This window comes from Miniopterus natalensis, chromosome 3, assembly GCF_054644295.1.
Source record: "Miniopterus natalensis isolate mMinNat1 chromosome 3, mMinNat1.hap1, whole genome shotgun sequence".
NCBI classification, from domain to species: domain Eukaryota; kingdom Metazoa; phylum Chordata; class Mammalia; order Chiroptera; family Miniopteridae; genus Miniopterus; species Miniopterus natalensis.
Window position 1 is genome coordinate 73,585,178 of NC_142083.1, and position 20,805 is coordinate 73,605,982.

General features: G+C 48.8%; 3 protein-coding genes and 1 pseudogene across 4 annotated transcripts; 1 reads left to right on the plus strand and 3 right to left on the minus strand.

Moving 5' to 3' along the window:
- Positions 1-1,329: 1,329 nt before the first annotated feature.
- LOC148093519 (dynein axonemal light chain 1 pseudogene) lies at positions 1,330-1,742 on the minus strand (annotated as a pseudogene).
- A 4,842-nt stretch (positions 1,743-6,584) lies between these two features.
- LAMTOR4 (late endosomal/lysosomal adaptor, MAPK and MTOR activator 4) lies at positions 6,585-9,987 on the plus strand. 2 transcript variants are annotated; one of them, XM_016217843.2, is made up of 4 exons: positions 6,585-6,674; positions 7,164-7,244; positions 9,168-9,285; positions 9,640-9,987. In XM_016217843.2, exons 1-4 carry the CDS (start codon positions 6,672-6,674, stop codon positions 9,684-9,686), a joined length of 249 nt encoding a protein of 82 aa, XP_016073329.1. In that variant the 5' UTR covers positions 6,585-6,671; the 3' UTR covers positions 9,687-9,987. The 2 variants fall into 2 exon arrangements, with proteins under 2 accessions (XP_016073329.1, XP_016073328.1); XM_016217842.2 differs by having other exon boundaries at positions 9,657-9,987.
- A 248-nt stretch (positions 9,988-10,235) lies between these two features.
- On the minus strand, positions 10,236-14,403 carry TRAPPC14 (trafficking protein particle complex subunit 14). The gene is made up of 11 exons (XM_087815560.1): positions 13,993-14,403; positions 13,695-13,790; positions 13,462-13,591; positions 13,227-13,313; positions 12,944-13,064; positions 12,691-12,838; positions 12,479-12,561; positions 12,227-12,390; positions 11,545-11,699; positions 11,116-11,309; positions 10,236-11,003 (listed from the first exon to the last, which is right to left on the minus strand). The coding sequence occupies exons 1-11, from the start codon at positions 14,401-14,403 to the stop codon at positions 10,850-10,852; spliced, it is 1,743 nt and encodes a 580-aa protein (XP_087671686.1). The 3' UTR covers positions 10,236-10,849.
- Positions 14,404-14,833: 430 nt separating this feature from the next.
- GAL3ST4 (galactose-3-O-sulfotransferase 4) lies at positions 14,834-20,401 on the minus strand. Its single transcript, XM_016217840.2, has 4 exons — positions 20,337-20,401; positions 18,971-19,269; positions 18,484-18,787; positions 14,834-16,317 (listed from the first exon to the last, which is right to left on the minus strand). The coding sequence occupies exons 2-4, from the start codon at positions 19,093-19,095 to the stop codon at positions 15,286-15,288; spliced, it is 1,461 nt and encodes a 486-aa protein (XP_016073326.1). The 5' UTR covers positions 19,096-19,269; positions 20,337-20,401; the 3' UTR covers positions 14,834-15,285.
- Between the last annotated feature and the right edge of the window lie 404 nt (positions 20,402-20,805).

A 20,805-nucleotide genomic window follows, 5' to 3' on the forward strand; every position in this document is an offset into this window, starting at 1 on the left:
CAATGGCCTGTGGCATTCCAAAGAGCCACAGTACATAAACAAATATGTTATATCTATGGTATTAAAATTTTATGGAAGGGTAGCAATTAGGAAAATGAAATCTAAAAAGTCTCCTAAGGGGCATAGTAATTTTTAGAAGGTTAACAACCACTAATTCAGAGGCAAAATCAAATTCCTATAAGATGCTACATAATCTGGCCCCCATTACTTCTGTGAGCTTGTCTCCTACTACTCTTCCTTTCTAAAGGGAGTTGGTTATATATTCAGCCAGAGACACACAAGAAAGGTAGGAGTCTTTCAGTTTACAACTTAACTGGTGTCTCATTACAGCATTCTGTTGCATGGATTAACTTGGTAAACTCATAATTATTGCATGACTATCAAATTCATAAAGCTTCAAGTTAAAAGACAGAGGTTTCCCAGAGAAGAAGGAATTCTCCTTAAGACTGTAATAATATAGAAACCCTGCCTGAATTCCAGCCCGCTACCCTGCAGAATTCAGACTCAAGGTTGCAACGTCAACTCTTCCCTGAATTTCCAGCCTGCCAGTCTACCAATTTCGGTCTTGCCAGCCCCTACAATTGCCTGAGTTAATTCCTTAAAATAGCTCTCTCTATTTTTCCCTCATTCTCTGTAGAACTCTGACTAATACAGTGGTTAACTTATGGCTAATTTCTGTTTGTTTTGAATCTTTGCTGCCTCCTTTAGCACTTTCTTTTTCAATCCAGATTTTTTTTTCCCCACAGAAGAAAATCAGTTTTTAATACATGTGCATGGGGAATCCACGTGGTCATGAAAATTCCAAAGATGGTCAGGCAATATTGGGTGTATAAGATATTTTGGACAAAGGAGAAAATGGGGGAGGGGGGCAGGGTATTAGATTTTAGAAGTGAGAATGGGCGATTTATAGGTAGTTGAGAAAGAGCAGGACATACATGGCAGGCAAATCCTTGCTAGGCAACTCAGAAACAATAGGATGCAGGGTATCTAGCTAACAGGCCCCTGCCTGAAGCCCTCTTATGTGCCATAAATTGAAAATGTACAGTTCCTGAAAAGAGGGCTGCAATATATAAAGTTAATGCTACCATTCCAGGGGAGAAACACTGAATAGGTTAAGGAAAAAAAGCAGGAATCAGAGATTCGTTTTGTCTTAAAAAACTTTTGCCCCACATAGAATCTTTAAGAAAAAACACATTACTGCTCTAGTCCATTCAGGCTGCTGTAACAGAATACCAGAGATGAGGAGCTTCTAAAATAGACAATTATACAAAACTTATCTATTGTTCTTACAACATTTAAATAAGCTAACACAAAGCAGAAAATGTGGTGTTAGTTTTCTCCTTCCTCTGTAATTTCGAGGGTGCCATCCAGTTTTTTCAGTTTGGGCACTCTCTTGGTTGCCTCTTCAATCTAGTTCCCCTCAGCAGAATGCTTCTCTCCCAAGAGATTGCCTACAAACACCAGGTCTTCCAGGCATGGCAGTTCTGCCAGCCTCACAAATTCAGCCCAGTCTTTCACCAGGTTATTAACATGCAGGGAATCTTCAATGTCTTCATTATATGGATCCCTTTCAACTTTGCAATAAAATTGTAGGAGAGCAATAGCAAGCATGGAGGATGCAAATTCATCTCTATAGGAAGAACCTGGGCGTAAAGCTTTATCTCTATGACTTCAGATGGCTTCTAATTTGTTTTCTCTTCCCATCTTGCTGGGGCTTCTTTGATTGTTGTTGCTTTTGCCATTCTGGCGATTGCTACTGTTGCTCCAGGTTTTTGGGTGTGTGTTTTTTTGCTTTGAAATTAGACCTCTTTGCCTCTCACACACAACCTCCTTTCCTCTTATCTTCTGGGTTATAAAACACATCAACAGACTTCTCAACTCCAACTGTGCCTTTCCTGGTTCTCTTAACCCTGACACATCCATTCAACCAGCACTTTTCAAAGACTACAGGGGAATAGTCGTGTGCTTTGGGAATAAAATGTTGAAAATATCACAGCCCTGACCTCCATGCTTCTCAAGGTATAAGTGAGCTAAGCAGGCAAACAAAGAATTGCAGTGAAGTATAGTAAGTGCTACACTAGAGATATGAACCACTTAGTTCCTGGTGAGACAAGGTGGATGTGTTGGAAGGGGGTCAAGTTGGGGGCGAATGAAAGCATGTGTGGTTTCCAGCCAGGCTACTCTAATAGGCTGACAGAAGGAGTATTGAGATCACGCGGAAATGGCTTGGACAAGAGGAAGGAGGCCAGCTCTGCCACTAGGATGTATGTAAACACGTTATTTCACATCTCAGCATTTGTTCCCTCCTTTTCAAAAGAAGAAAGTACCATGGAAGGGCAAAGAGCAGAGTTAGAGACCATGAGGCCAAAGAAAAAGTGTCTGAAACCAGAAGGAAGTACTGGAAGTGACTGGGACAATATAGAAGAAGAAAAACAACACAAAAAAACTATTCAATTTTCAGGTTAGCGATGTGCTAGATACTGAAATTTCAAAGGCATACCAGGTCCTATGTTTAAGGAACTCATAGTCTAAGACAAGTCTCATGAGCAGTCTTCAGAATATTCTTCCCCCTGGGTAGATAAATAATGGCATGTTGCACTCCCTCAGGTCTCTGTTTAATTGTCACTTTATCAGAGAGGCTGATCCTGCACACTTGATATAAAATAGCACACACATCACTCCTCCCAACCTTCTATATCCTCCCATTTGTGGGGAGCCGGCGGGACTCCCCCCGGGAAGGACCCGCCGGGCGAGGTGCTGCCCAGGGAGAAAGACCCGGGAGGCCCGCTTGCCCTAGTGTCATCGAGAGAGAAATCTCTGAGGCATTGACCCGAGTGGTGGGCAGCGGTGCTAGCACTCGCCCTGCTCCCCCCGCTCCCCCTCCTTAGGGACTTGGCTAAGCTTAAGATTAACAATGCTGGCATAGGGAGGTACCTTGATCCAGGAACCGTGGCCGGGTTAGAAGTGCAGCATGTCCCAGCTACCAATGATGTATGTACGAGAACAAGGAACAGGGCTACCAATGATGTATGCATGAGAACAAAGAGCTAGGTGGGGAACATACATGGGACAAAGGTTACTGATTAAACCGCTGCCTTACTGAATGCGCTATAATTACAAGCTGAAAAATAAACTCGGGGCTCAGTCACGTACTGAAGCCCTCCCGATCCCATCCTGTCTCTTGTCTTTCTTTTCCAATCCTCACCCCCTCAATCAGGTTACTGCTCGACTGCCGGCAGGCTCCGGCACCCATTCTGCCTTTTTTTTTTGAACTTTTTATTTAAGTATAATATACATAAAGGAAAAGTTCATATTATAAGTGTACAGTCCACTAAATTTTCACAAACTGAATGCACACAAAACTCCAGCATCTAGATCAAGGACCAGCATTAGCAATGTCCAGAAATACCCATCTTGTCCAGTTTCAGAACTTCCCCCATGGATAACCACCATCCTGATTTCTAACAGCATAAATTAGTTTTGCCTGTTTTTGTACTTTACATAAATGGAATCACACAAACTGTACTCTTTTGGAATTGACTTCTTTCACTCAACAGTTTGTGCAGTTCATTCACGTGGTTGTGTATCATTTCATTCTCATTGCTTTATAGTGTTCTGTTATGTGAATGGGACTCTATTTATCTTCTCAATTATTGATAGGCATTCGGGTAGTTTTCAATTTTGAGTTATTAGGAATAAAGCTTTTATGAACCTTCCAGTACATGTCTTTGGGTGAACATATGTACACATTTCTGTTGGGTATATACTTTGGGGTGAAATTGCTGGGTCACAGACTTACTTTTTTTTAAGATTTTAAGAAATTATTAAATCTTTCATGTATTAAAAACAGTGTGTATATGTATGCTCATGCTCACAGACTTAGAACTTAAGAGATAGAATATTATTGCCATAGTCCATCCAGGCTGCTGTAACAGAGCACAAGAGACAAGGAGGCTTATAAACAACAAACATTTATTCCTCACATTTCTGGAGGCTGGGGAAGTCCAAGCTCAAGGCACCAGCAGATTCAGTGTCTGGTGAGAGCTCACTTTCTGGTTCATAGACTGCCATCTTTTTGCTGTGTCCTTACACGATGGAAGGGGCAAAGAGACCCTAGGGCCTCTTTTATAAGATCATTAATCCCATTCGTTAGGGCTCTATTCTTCTGACCTAAGCACCTCCCGAAAGCCCCCACCTCCAAATACCATCACATTAGGGATTAGGTTTCAATATATGAATTTGAAGGGGGACATAAACATTCAGTCTAGAGCAATTATCAGTATTTTTAAACTTTTTGTACTTCTTTTTATCTCATCCCCCTCTCTATCCCAGTAGTAATCATTATTCCAAATTTTATTATTCCCTTGATCTTCTTTATCATTTTGAGATATATATCCCTGTTGTTTAGATACATATACATATATGTACCTCCCTAAATGATACATTATTTAGTTTTTTATGTTGTTGAACTTGATGTAAGTGGAGCTCTGCTTTATTTTTCTTCATAATGCTTCTCATCAATTAACATTTATTTTCTTATTTATTTATTTATTTATTTATTTATTTATTTATTTATTTATTTATTGTCTGGGTCACCCTCTCCCTCACAGCTCCTTGAAAACAAAACAAAAAATATGTCTTGTTTTTATTCACTATTATGCTTCCAATTCCAAGGAGAGTATCTGGTACTTAGAAGGTGCTCAATGGATATTTGCTGAATGAAAGATTGAGAAACTTTGCTTTCTACATAACTGTGTGATTCAAGCTGTTTGTGAAAATGAAACAATTCTAATGATGGCTGATGAGCATTGTCCTGCTAAGCATTCCTCTGCGTCAAGAAAAATGAGGGCAGGAAATTCAGTAATATTAAATGTAGCTTAAAATAACAGAGAACATAGTTGGCCCATGGAGCAATGGAAAAAGCAACAGCCTAAGCTTCAGCAAACTTAGACTGGAATCTGGCTCTGCCACTTGCCAGCTGTGTTCCTGTGAGCAAGGCTCAACCTCTCTTGAGTTTCCACTTCCTCATCTGCAAAATGGGGATACTATAGGGTAGGTAATGTGAAGGTTAGATGAGTGCATGGATGGAAATGCTCTGAACAGTAAATACATATAAAATGATGCAATAAACTATCATCAATACTAAGGCCAGGGGAGGCTTTGCAAATTGAACATCTCCACAAAACTCTCTCTCTCTACTACATCCTCCTCCAGTTTAAATTTTATATTATAAACATACCTTCCTTTAAAAAGGGTAACTTCTCTAATTAGCTTTCTCCTCAAGCAATAGTACTTAGTTTTATTATATCAAGATTTAACTTACCATTTTAAAGTGTACAATTCAGTTCTTGTTATTACACTCACAAGGTTGTGCAATCATCATCACTATATAATTCCAGAACATTTTCATCACCCCAAAAGAAACCCCATGCCCATTAGCAGCCACTCCCTATTACCCCCTCCTCCCAGCCCCTGGTGACACTAATTTATTTTCTGTCCAGTTTAGACATCTCACATAAAGAGAATCACACAATATGTGTCTGATTTCTTTAACCTGGCATAATGTTTTCAATGTTTATCCGTGCTGTAGCATGTATCAGTGCTTAATTCCTTTTTTACAGTGATAACATTCCATTGTATGGATATGTCATTTTTTACTTATCTATTCTTCAGGTTAGGAATAGTTGGGTTGTTTCCATTTGGGTGATATTATAAATTATGCTGCTATAAACATTTGAGTAGAAGTTCTTGTGTGAACATATGTTTTCGATTCTCTCATGTAGGAGTGGAATTGCTAAGTCATACAGTAACTCTATATTTTACTTTTCCAGGAACTACTGATGTTTTTCATATCAGCAGCGCCGTTTTACAATTCCATCAGCAATGTATGAGGCCTCCAATTTCTCTACATCCTCTGCCAACAAGTACTTGTTTTATTTCTAGAATCATCCTTCATTCTACCTACCATCACTGCCTCGGTCACATTAGTATTGCAGCAAGTCTAGAAACTATTTAAATTAAAACACAAAATTCCTATATGACACCCATATATTTAAAAAAATGACTGTTTCTAATTTTTTCCTGGCAGAGAGCATTCAGTGTTGAAGCTGTCTTGCCCAGCGGGGGACTCAATTCATCATCACATGGCTCCTCATAGAATCCCAGGAAGAAACAACGTTTCGGGAACAAATCCTTATCTTAAACAGACAGCTGTCTAGAGTGAGCGGAAGAAGAATATTTAAATAGCTTTTCACAAGCAAGTCACGCTCTTCCTCTTTACTCTCCCGCTTGGTCGCCTTTGTGGGCAGTCTAGCCCGGACAGAAAGCCCTCCCACCCTTCAGCCCTCCCACCCTGCTCCCTCCAGCCCCGCCCCTCCGGGTCCACCCCTTTGCCAACTCCTCCCGCTTCTTCTCCCGCTCCCTGGGCGAGGGGCGGGGAGAGGGGTGTTAAAGATTTACGACCAATCCGCGTGAGCCTCCGAAAAGCGGCTCTCTGCAGTGGCAAATTAAGCCTGATGACGTAGTAAAGCTCCAATCGCATTCTGGGGGCGGGGCTGAAGTCCAGGGCGCAAGGCTGGAGGAGGAGACGGCCTGGTGGGAGCACGTGACCTGGGTCTGGAGCCGGAAGCTACCTATCTGGTAGGGTGCGCCCCACACCACCTAAGGCTGCGATGGTGAGTGAGCGCGCATGCGCGGGAAGACGCGCTGGGGGTTCCGCGACCCTGTTCCCAATCTCTTCGGTTGCCCCTTCCTGGGCCCGCAGTCTCTCCTCCCCTCCTGTTCGCCCCTGCACGGAGAGGGATTGGAGATGGGAAGAGTGGCAACGTTGAAGGCCGAGGAGGGATCTGTGGGAGGTTGTAGTCTGCGGAGGAGGAGCTGGTCACATGGAGAATTGGCTACTGGGGCTACGAACGCCTCCGGGGGTAGCAATGGTGGGATGTGGAAGGCTAAGGGAGCCCAGGAGCGGAGGGTGAGGACAGAGCGAGGTTCAAGAATATCAGTGTTGACAATGGCCATGTAGAGAGAAAAGGGTCTGGAAGGGTCCTCGCTTGGGAAAGAGAAGGAGGTCAGGGGCGGGTCATGAGAGACTCGGTTGCAAGTGAAGAGTATCGAGGGCCATCCTCCTAGCAGCGCTTCTGACTGATTGCATCTTTACCCACCAGACTTCTGCACTGACCCAGGGGCTGGAGCGAATTCCTGATCAGCTCGGTTACCTGGTGCTGAGTGAAGGCGCAGTGCTGGCGGTGCGTTCTGGGCAAGGGAGGGGGTACCCCCCAAGTACACATGGCCCGGTGATTTTTTCTAACATTGCCCAGTTTAACCTAATTTGGTCTTAATTGGTATCATGCCTGGCATATAGTAAGCTCTTAATAATTAAATCTCCGGAATCTTAGTGTGGTAACTGTTCTGAAGTAAAAGGGTTTACTAACTTTACCAAAGTCAGACAACTACAGGTTACAGGTGTTGATAACTGGTATTACCCAAGTTATTCTCTAATATGTCTTTATTTGGTATTTATTGAAGAGGTTTTGTATTTTGTTCCATAGTACAATATAGTGTTAGCTCTAGAAGTTTTCAGTGTAGCTAGAGACAAGGCTTAAGGTTAAAAGTTGAAAGCAATGCCAGTGGTAAAGACCCCTGAAGGAGTCCAGAAAATGAAGGATTCAACCCTTAAAGTTATAACTTGTGTTATGACAAGGAATCCTTGGAGGACATAAAAATTCAGCTGGGCTTAAAGGAAGGATAGTTGTGAACATGCAGAAAAGGAGAGGGCTGAGAGGCGGCTATATTTTCAGGAGTGACACCCGCCTGTCTGACTTAATGGTGGGTTTATGTTGAAAAGTTTGGAAAGGTTTGGGAGAAGAAAAGGATGTGTTAAGGAAAGATCTAATTGGGTGAGGCCTTTCATGACGGGTAATCTGAGCTTTGAAGGGTTTTTGAACAGAAACATGAGCGGAGAAATAGTTAAGCAAGATTGTTCTATTAGGTGCGAAGATGGGCCAGAAGGGAGGGATCCAGAAGCAGGAAGGCTGCTGCGGAAGGATATCTATGTATGTCTGGACTAGTGGCAATGAGAAGGAACAAGGGGAGAAGAGAATTTAAAGGAAGAATCAATATATCTTCATAATGACTAGAGATAGGTAATAGAGAAGGTATTTCTCCATTCAGTAAGACTTTGGACTTAAGCCTAGAATGATGGTGCCTTTAACAGGAAATTACTAAAGGAAGTTAATTGGGGAATGGGAGAGGTAAGGGGGGAGAGAGAAACATCAATGAGAGAGTCATTGATCAGCTGCCTCCTGCAGGTCCCCCACCAGGGATCGAGCTTGCAACCTGGGGGTGTGCCCTGACTGGGAATCCAACCGAGATCTCCTGAATCATAGGTTGATGCACAACCGCTGAGCCACGCCCTACCGGGTTTGATGGATTAACTTTAGACAACAAATTTGACATAGAATAACAGCAGTTTATATTGCTAGGAACTCTTCTAAACACCTTACCAATATTATCTCACGGAACCCTCAAGAGCCCATAAGATAGGTACTGTTGTCTCCAATTTACAGATGAGGAAACAGAGGTACAGAATGTCCAAGAGATCAAAAGGCATTGAACTTAACCTAGTGGACAGCTCATATCTAGGAAGTAGGGAGAAATTGCAACAGTCACCAGAAAAGAGGAAGACCAGGCTACTGTGACATCATTACCGAAGGGCTAGGTAATAGAAAGGGGGTCAAGGACAAAAGGGATGTTTGTTTCAGATTCTGCAGACCATGCAAGTGGGAAGACTGAGGAAAAGATGGAACCTTGAACAAGTCAGTGGTGGGTGGGCACTGATGTTTGAGAATGTGGTTTTATCAAGTAAGTGGGGACAGGGAGAGAAATTGAATTTCAAAGATTAGAAAAGAATGGTCAGTAAAGAAATGAATGAGAGTCACTGCTCATCAGGGGAAGCCCAGTATAAGCATGAGAACCAGTATGGCATCTAGAGGGGCAACAACATCATAGGAAAATTTTAGGTTTGTTTTTCCAAAACTGGGGTGACCTCGGGGGGTGCTAGGAAGTGGAGAGGAAGAAAGTACCAATGCTAGAGCCAAAGTGATGTTCCTGAATTCTTTCCCAATTCTGTTCCCTAATTTCTGCCATCTTCCTTCCCTGTCTGCATGCAGTCATCTGGGGATCTAGAGAATGATGAGCAGGCAGCCAGTGCCATCTCTGAGCTGGTCAGCACAGCCTGTGGTTTCCGGCTACACCATGGCATGAACATACCCTTCAAGCGCCTGTCGGGTGAGCCCCAGCCCCTGGTGATGGTGATGGGAAGTGGGGTGCTCCCAGAGGTGGGGGTGCTCTCCTCAGAGAAAAAAACTTATCTCCTATCACCCTCTACCATCTCCCCCTGGGGTCCCTGGTTCTGGCCACTTTCTTCCCTTTGGGATTCACCCCTTTCTCATACTTACTTTCTCAGAAGTATGAGAAAGTAAGAGAAAGGGATTGAATATAGATGTCCCATCTTCAGATCTCTGAGCCTTGAACCACTGAGTTTCTTTGGCTCTTGATCCCAGCCAGTTTGTGTGTGACCCCATGAAGGCCATTGCACCCCACTAACTCTGTGCTCCCTTCCCTCTCCTGGGGCTTGGGAAGGTGTGTCTCCCCTCCAGTGGTCTTTGGAGAACACACGCTGCTGGTGACCGTGTCAGGACAGAGGGTGTTTGTGGTGAAGAGACAGAACCGAGGCCGGGAGCCCATTGACGTCTGAGCCTGCCAAGGGCGAGGGGCAGAGGTGGATTGGGTCCATGAGCCCTCTGTGATGAGGAAAATGTAAACCTTCTCCTCTTTTTTGGCCTGTTTTTAGAACTAAGGCTTTCTGTTCACCCTCTCCCTCTCCACTATGCTATTACCTGGAAGGGCAGAGGCTTGGTGACTCTGCACTGTGTTAAGAGTGAGGACAAGGGAGCCTCCCTCTCTCCTAATAAACATAATTCAGATGTTCCCAGGCTCAGGGATGTGTGTACAGTGAGGGGGCGGGGGGGGCGGGGTGTGTGCTACACCCATGTCTTCTACATTCTAAGAAGAAAGGCCCAGAGGGGTGGAGCTAGGGTACCTCTGGGCATATACAACTGAGAATCAAAAGAAGTGGGGGAAGGAAGCTGAGAGGAGCTATTTGGCATGCATGCTGAAGGAAATCATTTTGAGTCCTTAGGTCTCTGTTCCTTCCACCAACACACAAACAACAGTCATTCTTCTCCCTCCTGAACAGGCATTTAATAGTCTTATTTCAGTTGGAAGCAGTAGTTGGAGAATAAGTTACAGGGACAGACACAAAAAAACCAAAACCCCCCACACAACTTAAAGTGCTTCAGGATGCAAACGTAAACATGAGGGGCAGGAGGAGGCCACCTAGCTATCTCCCCTCACCTCTGAGATGGTCATTGTCTGGCTCCCTTTACCATCACCACCCTCTAATCTCAGTGGTAGGGTGGGTGGGTGGGTGAGTGTATGGGTAAGTGGGAGGGAATGTCAGAGGCACAAAAGACAACTTAACAGGAATGAGAAAACACTGTAAACTTAGAACCAGGGAACAAGGCGGGGAACAAGGGAACTCTTGGAACCCTTGCCCTGACCAAGGGGTGGGGCCAGCCCCCCCCAGGAAGTCAGGGAAATACTGTTGGTTTAATGATGCAGACATACCCGCCCATTTCACAGCTTCTTCCCTCATCAGCAGACACAGACAGGCAACCCTGTTGGGCCTCCTCACCCACAGTAGGAGGAATCCCTAGGGAGGCACAGCCTGGAACAAGGACCCCCTCCAGAAGCATCTGATTTCTGGGAGTGTAAAAGAGCTGGCAAGGTGCTACTTCACAGGCGCCACCACCAGGACTTTGCACTCGCGCTTGGCAATCTTGTCCAGAGAGAGCACAGCTTTTTCTGGGGGCAGGTAGAGGGGGCGGCCAACTGGGGAGGCCACAGGGGGTGTGATGGCCCTGCGCTCCATCACACTGCCGGACCTGGAGGAAGGCAGAGGATGTGGGCTGTGGTTAGACCTCAGGGCCTCTTCTTGCTCCCTCTCCAATTCCAGCCTCTACTGAGTCCAGTGGCACCCCTCCCTTGGATCCATACCTCATGAGGTGACTGCGGGAGGGCTGTTGGTGGGAGAAGGACTGAGACCGGCCCAGGCTAGCCTGGTGCCGCTCCACTAAGTCCCGGACCGCTGGGCTGCTAGGACTGCTCTTTCGAGAGAGGGGCCGGGCCTCGGGCGGAGGATGGGACACACTAGCAGTGAACTGTAGCTTTAGTTTCATGTGCTGGCTCAGCTGGGGTGGAAAGACACAAATCAGCATTCCCATTTGGCTTCCAGGCCCTAGACCTCCTTTCAAATCATCTTCCCCCTTGACAGGCCAATATTGGATCTATATGCCACCTTCCCTCGGCCTGGCTTTTTAGTACCATCCATTGTATTTTATCTCCAGAAGCTAGCAGCCCTGATGCCTCCCATCCCAACATCACCCACAACACATCTAGCCCCTCTCCAGTGCCTCCCCAGCCCACCTCAAAGAGCCCTGTCCTTAGAGCCTGGAAGGCCACACTGAAGGTGAGTGCACTGCCCTTCCGGGAAAAGCCAAGGTTGTTGAGGGGCGTGTGGCAGACAATGGAGTCTAGGGCAGCCTGCATGGCCCGGCGCTCCTCCTCACACAGCTGCTTTCCTGGGAAGGCAGAAATAGCAACCAGTAAACACATCTGTACAGCCAGGGGCTTCCACGAGTAGTCTCGTTTGAGCCTCAAAGTAACTCTTGGAGTAAACTGAGTATTTCTTTTCCCAAATGTTATAAATAATAGCTTGTGTTTACTGTGTTGCTGAGGTCTATTCTAACCACTTCATATACATTAAATCTTTAAATCACCATAACAACCTTATGGGGGTGGTGGTGAACAGTATTATTTTCTCCATTTTAGGGATGAGGAATCTGAGGCTCAGAGAGGTTAAGTAACCTCCCCAGGGTCACACAGCTTGTAAATGATGAGGTAGAAATCAAACATACCAGTGAGCCAGCACCAGGGTCAGTGTTCTTAAATCATTCTGCCCCACTGCCTCTCTAAACTCTCCATTTGTGACACTGGAGACCACTGAGGTACAGAGCCAAAGCAGCCTGCCACAAGTCACCCACCTCCATGACTTCTTCCTTTCCTCTCTCCTCCTTCGGGACAAGGGCCCAGCCTGGCAGCAACCTACCAGCCTGTGCGTGCTCTGGGGTCCACACGAGCCTCACAGCAAGGAAGTCTTGGAGATTGTTGAGCAGCGTGTAGGTGACAGTGAAACGCTCGTAGGTCTGAACTGGGGACTCACAAGAAGCAGTCATCACAAAGCACGGGCGATCCAGGCGAATGCTGGGCAGACTAGAAGCAGTGAGAGAGAAAAGCAGGATCTATATTTTGAAACAAAGGTGAACAGGGTGGTACCCACTAGGGGTTCCCACACACTCACCGGTAGTGGGTATAGATGCTCTGGGTGAAGGGTAGCTTTGGGGTGGACCACTGAACCACAGCAATCAGGGGGACTTCTAGGCCCTGTGGGAGGGGCAGAGGGAACCATTATGTGTTCAGAGATCCCCTCATCTTTAGGCAATCCCCTAGCCTTTCCCTCCCACTGCTTTTTCTTAACCTTTTTCCTTGAAATCACCAGCGTCTTATACTCACCTCCTTGGCCCCTGGAGGTGGCTGCTCACCCCCTCTCAGCTGAAACAGGAAGTTGTGTTCCTCCAGGGCACTGAGTGGGCAGGGGAAGCAGCCAGAGGTACCAGGGAGCCGACAGAAGGAGCCCATGGAGACCTCCCCAGATTGGTGACTAGTTCAGAAGAAAGGGGACAGAACTGGATCTTTTCATGCCAGAGCTCTTGGCCCTGCTCCCATTCCCACCACTTTACAGCCCTGCCCCTCCCCAGGATCTCACCAGACATTGTCCACCAGCAGCACAGAGCCATCAGGCATGACAGGTAGATAACTGGCATTGAAGTTTGGGAGAATTCGGATATCCCAGATGGAAATTTCCTCCTGGGAGGAGCTGTTCAGCACTGTCAAAGGTAACCAACCCAGCTCAGAGTGATTATCTGGACCCCTCACACCCCACCTTAATCACCCCAAAATGGACCTATCCCCACCAGCCTGGACAGGGTAACTGCAACCCAGTCAATGCCCTTGCTACTACCCAAGACCTGAGCTGCCAATCTGCTCACCCTTGAGAACAGTCAAGTGTTTTCCAGCCACAGTGAACTGGCGGCATTTCAGAACTGGAGGGGGCAGCAGAGTCAGCAGGGTACTCACTGCGGGAGAGGGCAGAGGCAAGAATTGATGGGCTGGGCGCAGACCTCACCTCCAACCCACAGCTCTAATCTTTCGCTTTTCAGATAAGGCACCCCTCTACTCTGTCCCCCAAATTCCAGACTCCATTTTCTCCTGCGTTCTCCCCACCTTGGGCCTTGAAAGCACTCTGCTCTCCCCGGAAGGTCTCCCCAGGAAATCGGGTCTGCAGCAAGCGCAGGTAGCCTTGATCTCTGACCTCTGGTGCCTCAACCTCCCGCTTCCATACAGTTACTACAATCTGAGCACAGGGGACACAGCCACAGTCAAGAGGAGAGACAGACAGCCGGCCTTAGAGAGGACATCTGAATTAGGACAACAGCTCCACCCCTTGCCAATCTTACCTTGGCCTTAGGTGTCCCTGGGGGCAGTCTATCCAGTGAAACAGTGAGTGGGAAGATGACCTCATCTGTGGACACAATTGGTTCCTCCACAGGCAGCTAGGGGTGTGAAAGGGGTGAAGAGGTCAGGAGAGAGTGGCAGCCGCGGCGTTCCCTTTAAGAGGTTCCTGGTTCTTCTTGCCCTCCCCTCTTCTCATCCGTCATCTGCCCCCAGCTTCCCTCCGGTGTCCCTCTCCTCTCCGTTCTTTGGAGCCCAGCAAATCACCCCTCGGTCCTGTGCCGTGTCACCCCAGCTTCTCACCGTGGTCACTCCCCCTGAGGTAGCAGGGCTCGGGCCGTGGGTTAGAAGGGGGCTGCAGCCTCGAAACAACACCCCACCGCCAGGATCCCCGCCCCCTGGGGGTTCGGGATCCTGGTCGCCGGGGCCACCGCCCCCGGACGCCCCGCCTCCGGCGCTGACCGAGGCCAGGGCTGCCAGGGTGGTTGCCAGTTCTGCCCAGGCCCCTCGGGAGCCCAAGCCCGGGCCCCCCCCGGCGCTGGAGCCCGCGCCCCCCCGGCAGCGAAGCACCAGCAGGAAGCGGACAGTCTCTCCCAGGTAGAGATGGTTGCGCCGGGGCAGCGCCCGGTACCGGCCCGGGTCCCCAGCCAGCTCCGCGCGCGGTGGCAGCGGCACTGCCGGGAAGTACATCGAGTAGTCGCACTGGGACTCCATGGGCGGCGAGGACTGCGCGGGCCAGGGGCAGGGCGGGCCGGGGTGGTGGAGAGCCAGCAGCTGGCGTAGCGGGGAGTCCCGACACCCGACGGGGACTGCGCGCGGGGCCGGGGCCGGGAACCGGGACAGCGAACCCGGAACCGAGACCCCGTAGGGCCGGAACCGGTGCGGGGCCGAATGACTGGAGAAAAGCCGGAAGCGGAAGGGAGGGGGCGTGGCCTCTGAGGCCCCGGAATTTGTGGTTGACCCGACCTCAGGGGAGAGGGGCGGGGTTCGGCTGTGGTTAGGATGCAGCAAGAAGGATTTAGGAGAGACTATAGACAGGCTTTTTAGAGAAGTAATATTAAAATTAAAAGAAGCCCTTCCACTTCTGCTTTCCCGAGGAAGATGCTCCATCCCCTTCCCTTTCTGCCCTACATAAAGCAAGTCCAAGTTTCAAATGATTTATTCATTCAACAAGTATTTCATAGTGAAATGAGCATAGCTCAGTCACAAACATTTCGTAGAGAAATGGACGGATTATTCTAATCCACCGTGTCCCAAACTTTCTCTGGCTTACACCATGGTTTGCTCCTCCAGGGAGCCTTTGAGAGTGGTACATGGACCTGCCAGGGGGCTGGAAAGGGGAAGGGGCAAAACGGGGACGGAGGAGTGCTGCTAGTAGCTGAACAACTGAATTCCTTCGCACAGCCTGGAGGACTTTAGGGCCACATCAGTGCAAAGTTCCAATAATCCTGTAGGGGGCAGACTTGCTTTCTGAGGGAAGCAGAAATGGCATCTGGCTGGCCCACACACTTGTCACGTGTCTTGTAGCTTAACTGCTTTTTAACCTAAGACTCAGCGGTCTAATGCTCTTTAACCTAAGATTCAGTGGTCTAATGCCTAAGGGGAGAGTACCTTTGAGGTCTTGAGGGGCAGAGAGACTTTTGGAGGGAACTGCTTGGCATCTAGCTTGTCCTTGTACTGTAGCTCTGGGGTAGCCAGGCGCTCACACTCCTCCTGGTCTTGGAGGCTCAGTCCACTCCGAAGTGCATATCCCAAAACCTTACCTGACCCAAACTGGAAAGGACGGAACCGTCGGTCAGTGATGTATTTGGGGTCTAAAGCCTCACCCCCTAGCAGACAATGTTTAGCCAGGGCCTCTCGGCGAGCCCGGAGCTCCGCCACTGCACTCTCCAGCCGACTCTGGCCGTATTGCTTTATTCGTGCCCACAGACTACGGTTGAAGTGAACATAAAGAGCCCAGTCCAGATTGTTCCAGACTCGAGCCCTTGCAGTTAGCTGCCTGTCCTCAGCGGTCAGTCCACCATTGCTGACAGTGCTTCTGCCCTGTTCATTTCCAGCCTGGGCATTGTGCATGAAGCCCACCACATCATCTAGACCCCAGCACAGAGCATCTGCCAGCAGAACTAATGACTCATCAAAGTACTCGGCCACCAAGACCAAGTCAAAGACAGAGTCCAGCCAGGCCAGACTCCACTGGATGAAAGATGAAGACCCCAAACCTAAAGCAGCATGGCTGGACGTCTGGCTGTGACCATCAGCAGCAGTGGGAGCAGGATGAAAGAGAGTATTGGTATCCAGGGTGTGGGCTCGAGAGCCAATGCCAGAAGTCAGGACATGCAGCTCTGGAGTCTTGGGGTCTCTGGGGGGCTGAGGATATCCTCTCTTGGTCCTCATCTCGGGGGGGAAAGGGAGGCCAAAGTCGAACCATAGCAAGTTGCGTGCATAGTGGTCTCCCCGGGCCCCAGGTCTGTAAAAGGCTCGAGGATTAGCTAGGAAGGCAGCCAAGGAAGGTGCCTTGCGGAAGGCCGATGAGGTGGATTTATAGTAGGAGAAGGCAGAGCGGGCCAGAGCCGCTGGGTCTCGAACAATGGAAAAGAAGAAGCTGTCAGAAGGCATGACCTGAAGTACCTGCAGAGGAGAAAAAACAGACATAGGGAGAAAGAAGTGGGCCAGGAAGAAACTAATTGCAAGCCTAGTGCCCACAGATCCCCCAGCTTCCTCAGACCTCCTCCTGACAGCTCTACTAGGAACCCCCAACTTTCTTCACTAGCTGACAGGTCTTGGGTAAGTTACTAATGACTCTAAGACTCAGTTTGCTCATCTACAAATGGGGATACTCGTACCTTCCTTCCCAACTGATTATGGAGGTTACATGGGATAAAGGATGTGAAGGAACCTGCAACGTAGGAAGCACCTGGAGAACATGTATTTCCTTTAGCATTTCTGTCTGCCTTGGTCAATATAACCTCTAAGAAGCAAACTTTGTGTTCACTTCTCCAACAAAAAACTATTCAGTGCCTACCTTGGTACTCTTGGTCACTGCTCCAAGAAAGGAACTGGCCTCAGGCCTCTTCAGTAGGGGTGGGGGTCACTGGCAGCAAATAGAGAGGCAACCATAATGCTGTCTCAGGTATAGGTGGGCAGACAAGCCCAGGATGGCCGAAGGACAGGGCACTTCTGGGGACCCAGGGCATCTTGGAGAGCAAAAGACACCTCTGGACTGGACACTGGGAGCCATGGCCACCTGGTAGGGAGTTTCCCTGAGGACTGGGACATTCGATTCCACTTCTCAGCAAGAAGGAAGGTGGGAATCAGGCTCAACTAGGCAGATGCACATCAGAAACCAGCTCTCGGGTTCCCTGAAGGGTTTCTGCCTCTGAATGTGACTCTGTCATTGAACCCGACTCTCAGACATGATTTCTTCCAAACTGCTCTGCTAATATGGGCATGCCTGCAGAGCAGAGCTGGTGAACTCTGTGTCTCTTTGAAGGAAGAAGAGAACAATGTAGAGAAGAGTCTGTGGCATCAGGTGGACCTGGAATAAAATCCCAATTCAGCCATTTACCAGTTATGTAACTTTGGGCAGTTTATTGAATTTCTCAGAGCCTTCATTCCTCCATCTATAAATCTGGGTAACACTTACCTTGAAAAATGTGGAAATACATAGAACACAATAGGTATTCAATGAATGGTAGTGACGATGAAGGTCATCATCCTAACCTCTGGAGAAACCTGCTTCAGAGATTGTTGTCATTGCCTCACTCCCAGCAGTGGGCCCTCATTGCCCATTAGATCCCACTCATGTTCCTCAGCTGCTTTCTCCAGCTCTGGCTTAATCAGGAGTGTGTCTGCAGCCCCCACTGAAGTTCTACCACCACCCCCCACACACACCTTTTACACACACATCCACACCACCATGTCTTTGCTGATATTTTGCTCCCTCCAAGAATGCCTAGTGTTCTCCTTACTACAAAATTATGCCCACCCTTTTCTTTAAAACCTACCTCTCCAGAAAACCCCACCTCTTTTTGATGAATATTCTCCCCATAGTTCCAAATACAAACATGCATATGCACACATGCTACGAAAGGCACTTTGACTTTGGAGTAGATGGGCCTGGTTTCAAATCTGATTAACAAGAGACCAGTCACTTAGCCTCTCAGAGTCTCAATCTCCTCTTCTGTATAATGGAGGCACTTATAATGCCTTCCTGGCAAGGTGATGGTAACATTAGTACCCAGAACTCAGGAAGTATTCAATAAAAGTTAGTCTCTTCCCTGTATGTTTTCATTTGCACATTGACTTTCTTCCTCCAAGAGCTTTCAGGTTTCTGTGTGTGTTCAATTAAACATGTGAGCTCATGTAGCCATCTCCCCCATTTAGAACTGAGGCTCTCAGGGTGTCCAGGCTGGGCCATATGTGATTTTCAAAATCTGGCAGACATGTTAAGGGGAGTGAGGGGAAAACAGGTCAGAGGGCAGTGACTAAGCAGAGGTCCTGGTGGTGTCAATGGAAGGGGCCAAGAAGGGCAAGGGGCAACTGGAGGGAGAGTGGGGATGGGATTCAGAGTTGGCAGGGTGCTGACACCAGCTGGAATAGTTGGTCAAGGAAGGAGATGAGTATTCACCAGATGGGAGGGGTCAGGACTTAAACTCTCAGAAACTACTAGGGGAAGGACAGCTGAGGAGAGAACAGGAAATTTCACCTTTGTGGCCCCATGCCCAACTTATGGTCTTGGCCACAGGCCTGATCCCATCCCTCTCCAGTCCCACCCACGCCCTCTACACCCCTCACCTCTTTCAGGTTGAACCTCATGTGATGACAGAGGATGTGGAAGTGGGGCTGGGTGCCTCCACCCTGAGGGTGGAAGCCTTTGACCCAAGAGGCCTGGAAAAGCCTTGGGTAGCCAAACTGGTAGCGGGTGGGGAGGGCGAAGCGCAGCCCACGTTCGTCCCCATAGCGATGAAGCAGGCTCAGCACAGAGCTGCTCCCCGATTTATGCGTCTTCAGGAATACCAGTTGCTGCCGGGGCAGACAGGATGGAACAGCTGGTCCTGGGGATGGGGCCCAGGGCTGTCGGAGCTGCAGCCCAGGTAACCTGGGGAGAGATGGGAGGGAAAGTGCCCTGTCCTTCACCAGCAGGTGGATGGGCATCTTGTGCAGCAAGGACAGAGGATGTGGAGCCTCCTCCAAGTTCCCAGGAGTCACAGCCTCAAGTAGGATTGGAAGGAGTGAGCAAGTGGGGGGCATATATCAGGCATTGGGGCAAGATGAAACTCACCTCCTCTGGAAGGGCCCACCCCAGAGCTGGAGGGCAAATCCGATGGTCATGAAGACTCCTAAAGCCACCCCCAGGCTCCGAGGCCCCCAGAGGCGCATGGTCCTGGTAGGAGACAGAGGGCCCATGTGGCACAGGGAAGGTTGACAGGGCAAGGGCAAAGCACAGAGGCAGAGACAGCTTGAGATAGCCTTGCAGCTGCAGAAGGCTCAGGCTCGAGATTGGGAGTCATTCCCCAGGCCTGTTTGCAGCCCTGGTTGAGTCTGCCCCCTGAGTTAGCAGATTTTTGCCTCTGTCAGCGTCTAGAAGGGAAATGAGGGGAAGGAGGAGAGTCTAAGCAAAGGGTAGAGCCTTCTCTCCCGCTGTTGCAGCTGAGACTAATTCACGTGTGTGCGCGCGCGCGCTCTCTATAGCCAGATCTAGGTGGCCCCACAACTACTGCTTTGCCATCTGCCTCCAGCTCCCCCAACCTGCACCTATAGTTTGTCCCTGAGCCTCAGGGGCTTGGAAGGAAAGGGGAGAAAGAGATCCTGCAAGAAAGATCAGACCAATCTGTTCATATGACAGTGACGTAGACATCTCCAGGCCCTGGCTCTCTCCTGAGCTGCTGTCTGTGACAGATCGGAATGAAGAGCCCCAGGTGGAGGTTGAGAGGGAAAGACAAGAAGGGAATGCAGGTCAGACAGATGAACCAGAGAGGTGAGCCCACAGGAGTGACTGTAATGAGTAAAAGTAATCTGGTCTAAACTCAGGCATCTCTTTTCCCTCTCAGCACAGGGTCCACCCCAGTGTGGGAGGGGCTGGGAGAGATGTGCGGTTACTTACAAAACCCAGATTGCCCGACACCCCCTCACACACCCCCATTCCCACTTTTCAACCCCATCAGTGCACCCAGAGGAGACTGAGAAGGTGGGGCTGGAGAAAGAGAAACTACGAGACAAAGATACTGACAAACACTGAGTTTGGAATTCTTTCCCAGGCCCCAGTTTCCTAATCAACTGGGAGTCCTACCCACCCCTTCGGATTATAACCCACAACCTCAGCGGGCCACAGCCCTTCCAACAAGCCCAGACAGCCCCCTTCCAAGACAGCCAGGAATAACTCCAGACAGAGAAATCCATATTTGCTACTTAGGGACCTGCCCCCTCTGGCATCCCTTCCCCAACACAGCCCCTAGGATCCAGCCCTGCACCAGACTCCTGTGTCCCGATTTCTTCTATTCCTTCCACCCATCTCTGTCTCCTCCCATTACCCTCAATTCCAGCCCTCTGTCCTTTCCAGCTTTGGTGACCCCCCCCCCCCAAGACTCCTCCCATAAATTCTAGAGTCCCTCCACTGGCTGCAGCCTCGATGTCACTAGCCCACTCACCGAGCCTCCTGAGGAGCAGCAGAGTAATCAGCTACCGATCGGTTCCTCGCCCTGCTAAACTTTCCCCATAAACTTTCTCAGCACCCAGGCTCCTCCCCTCTCCCTCCCTTTGTCTGGCCAGTCCCGGCAGCTGCTTCAGCTTTGATTGAGCCTCTGGGTCTCTCCCTCCACGCATCTTTCCCTAGTTGGGGCACCCCGCCTGCCCTTGGACGACACAATTTCTACCCTCCTTTCACACTTAAGAATCACTTATACCTTTTCTTTCTTTGCTTTCTGCAGAACAAAAGACTCATTCAGGAGACAGAAAGGAGAAACAGACAAGAGTTGAAAGCAGACATTGTCAAGAAATTGTGACAAGGCAGCCAGAGGCTGACACGCAGAGAAGAGGAGAGCCCTGTCCTGAAGGCAGGAGACAGTGGTGTGATAATATTAATGATGCTTCATGTTCAAAAAGAATTTTGCCAGTGAC

Coding starts and splice junctions, on each gene's coding strand:
- LAMTOR4 (XM_016217842.2), top strand. Junction 7,245..9,167: donor GTGAAGGCGCAGTGCTGGCG/GTGCGTTCTGGG, acceptor GTCTGCATGCAG/TCATCTGGGGATCTAGAGAA. Junction 9,286..9,656: donor ACCCTTCAAGCGCCTGTCGG/GTGAGCCCCAGC, acceptor TCTCCCCTCCAG/TGGTCTTTGGAGAACACACG.
- TRAPPC14 (XM_087815560.1), bottom strand. CDS start 14,403: ATGGAGTCCCAGTGCGACTACTCGATGTACTTCCCGGCAGTGCCGCTG. Junction 13,314..13,461: donor GAGTGCTTTCAAGGCCCAAG/GTGGGGAGAACG, acceptor CCTCTCCCGCAG/TGAGTACCCTGCTGACTCTG. Junction 11,700..12,226: donor CCCAGAGCACGCACAGGCTG/GTAGGTTGCTGC, acceptor CTGCCTTCCCAG/GAAAGCAGCTGTGTGAGGAG.
- GAL3ST4 (XM_016217840.2), bottom strand. CDS start 19,095: ATGGGCCCTCTGTCTCCTACCAGGACCATGCGCCTCTGGGGGCCTCGG. Junction 18,788..18,970: donor GGTGGGCCCTTCCAGAGGAG/GTGAGTTTCATC, acceptor ATCTCTCCCCAG/GTTACCTGGGCTGCAGCTCC. Junction 16,318..18,483: donor TGAGGTTCAACCTGAAAGAG/GTGAGGGGTGTA, acceptor TCTCCTCTGCAG/GTACTTCAGGTCATGCCTTC.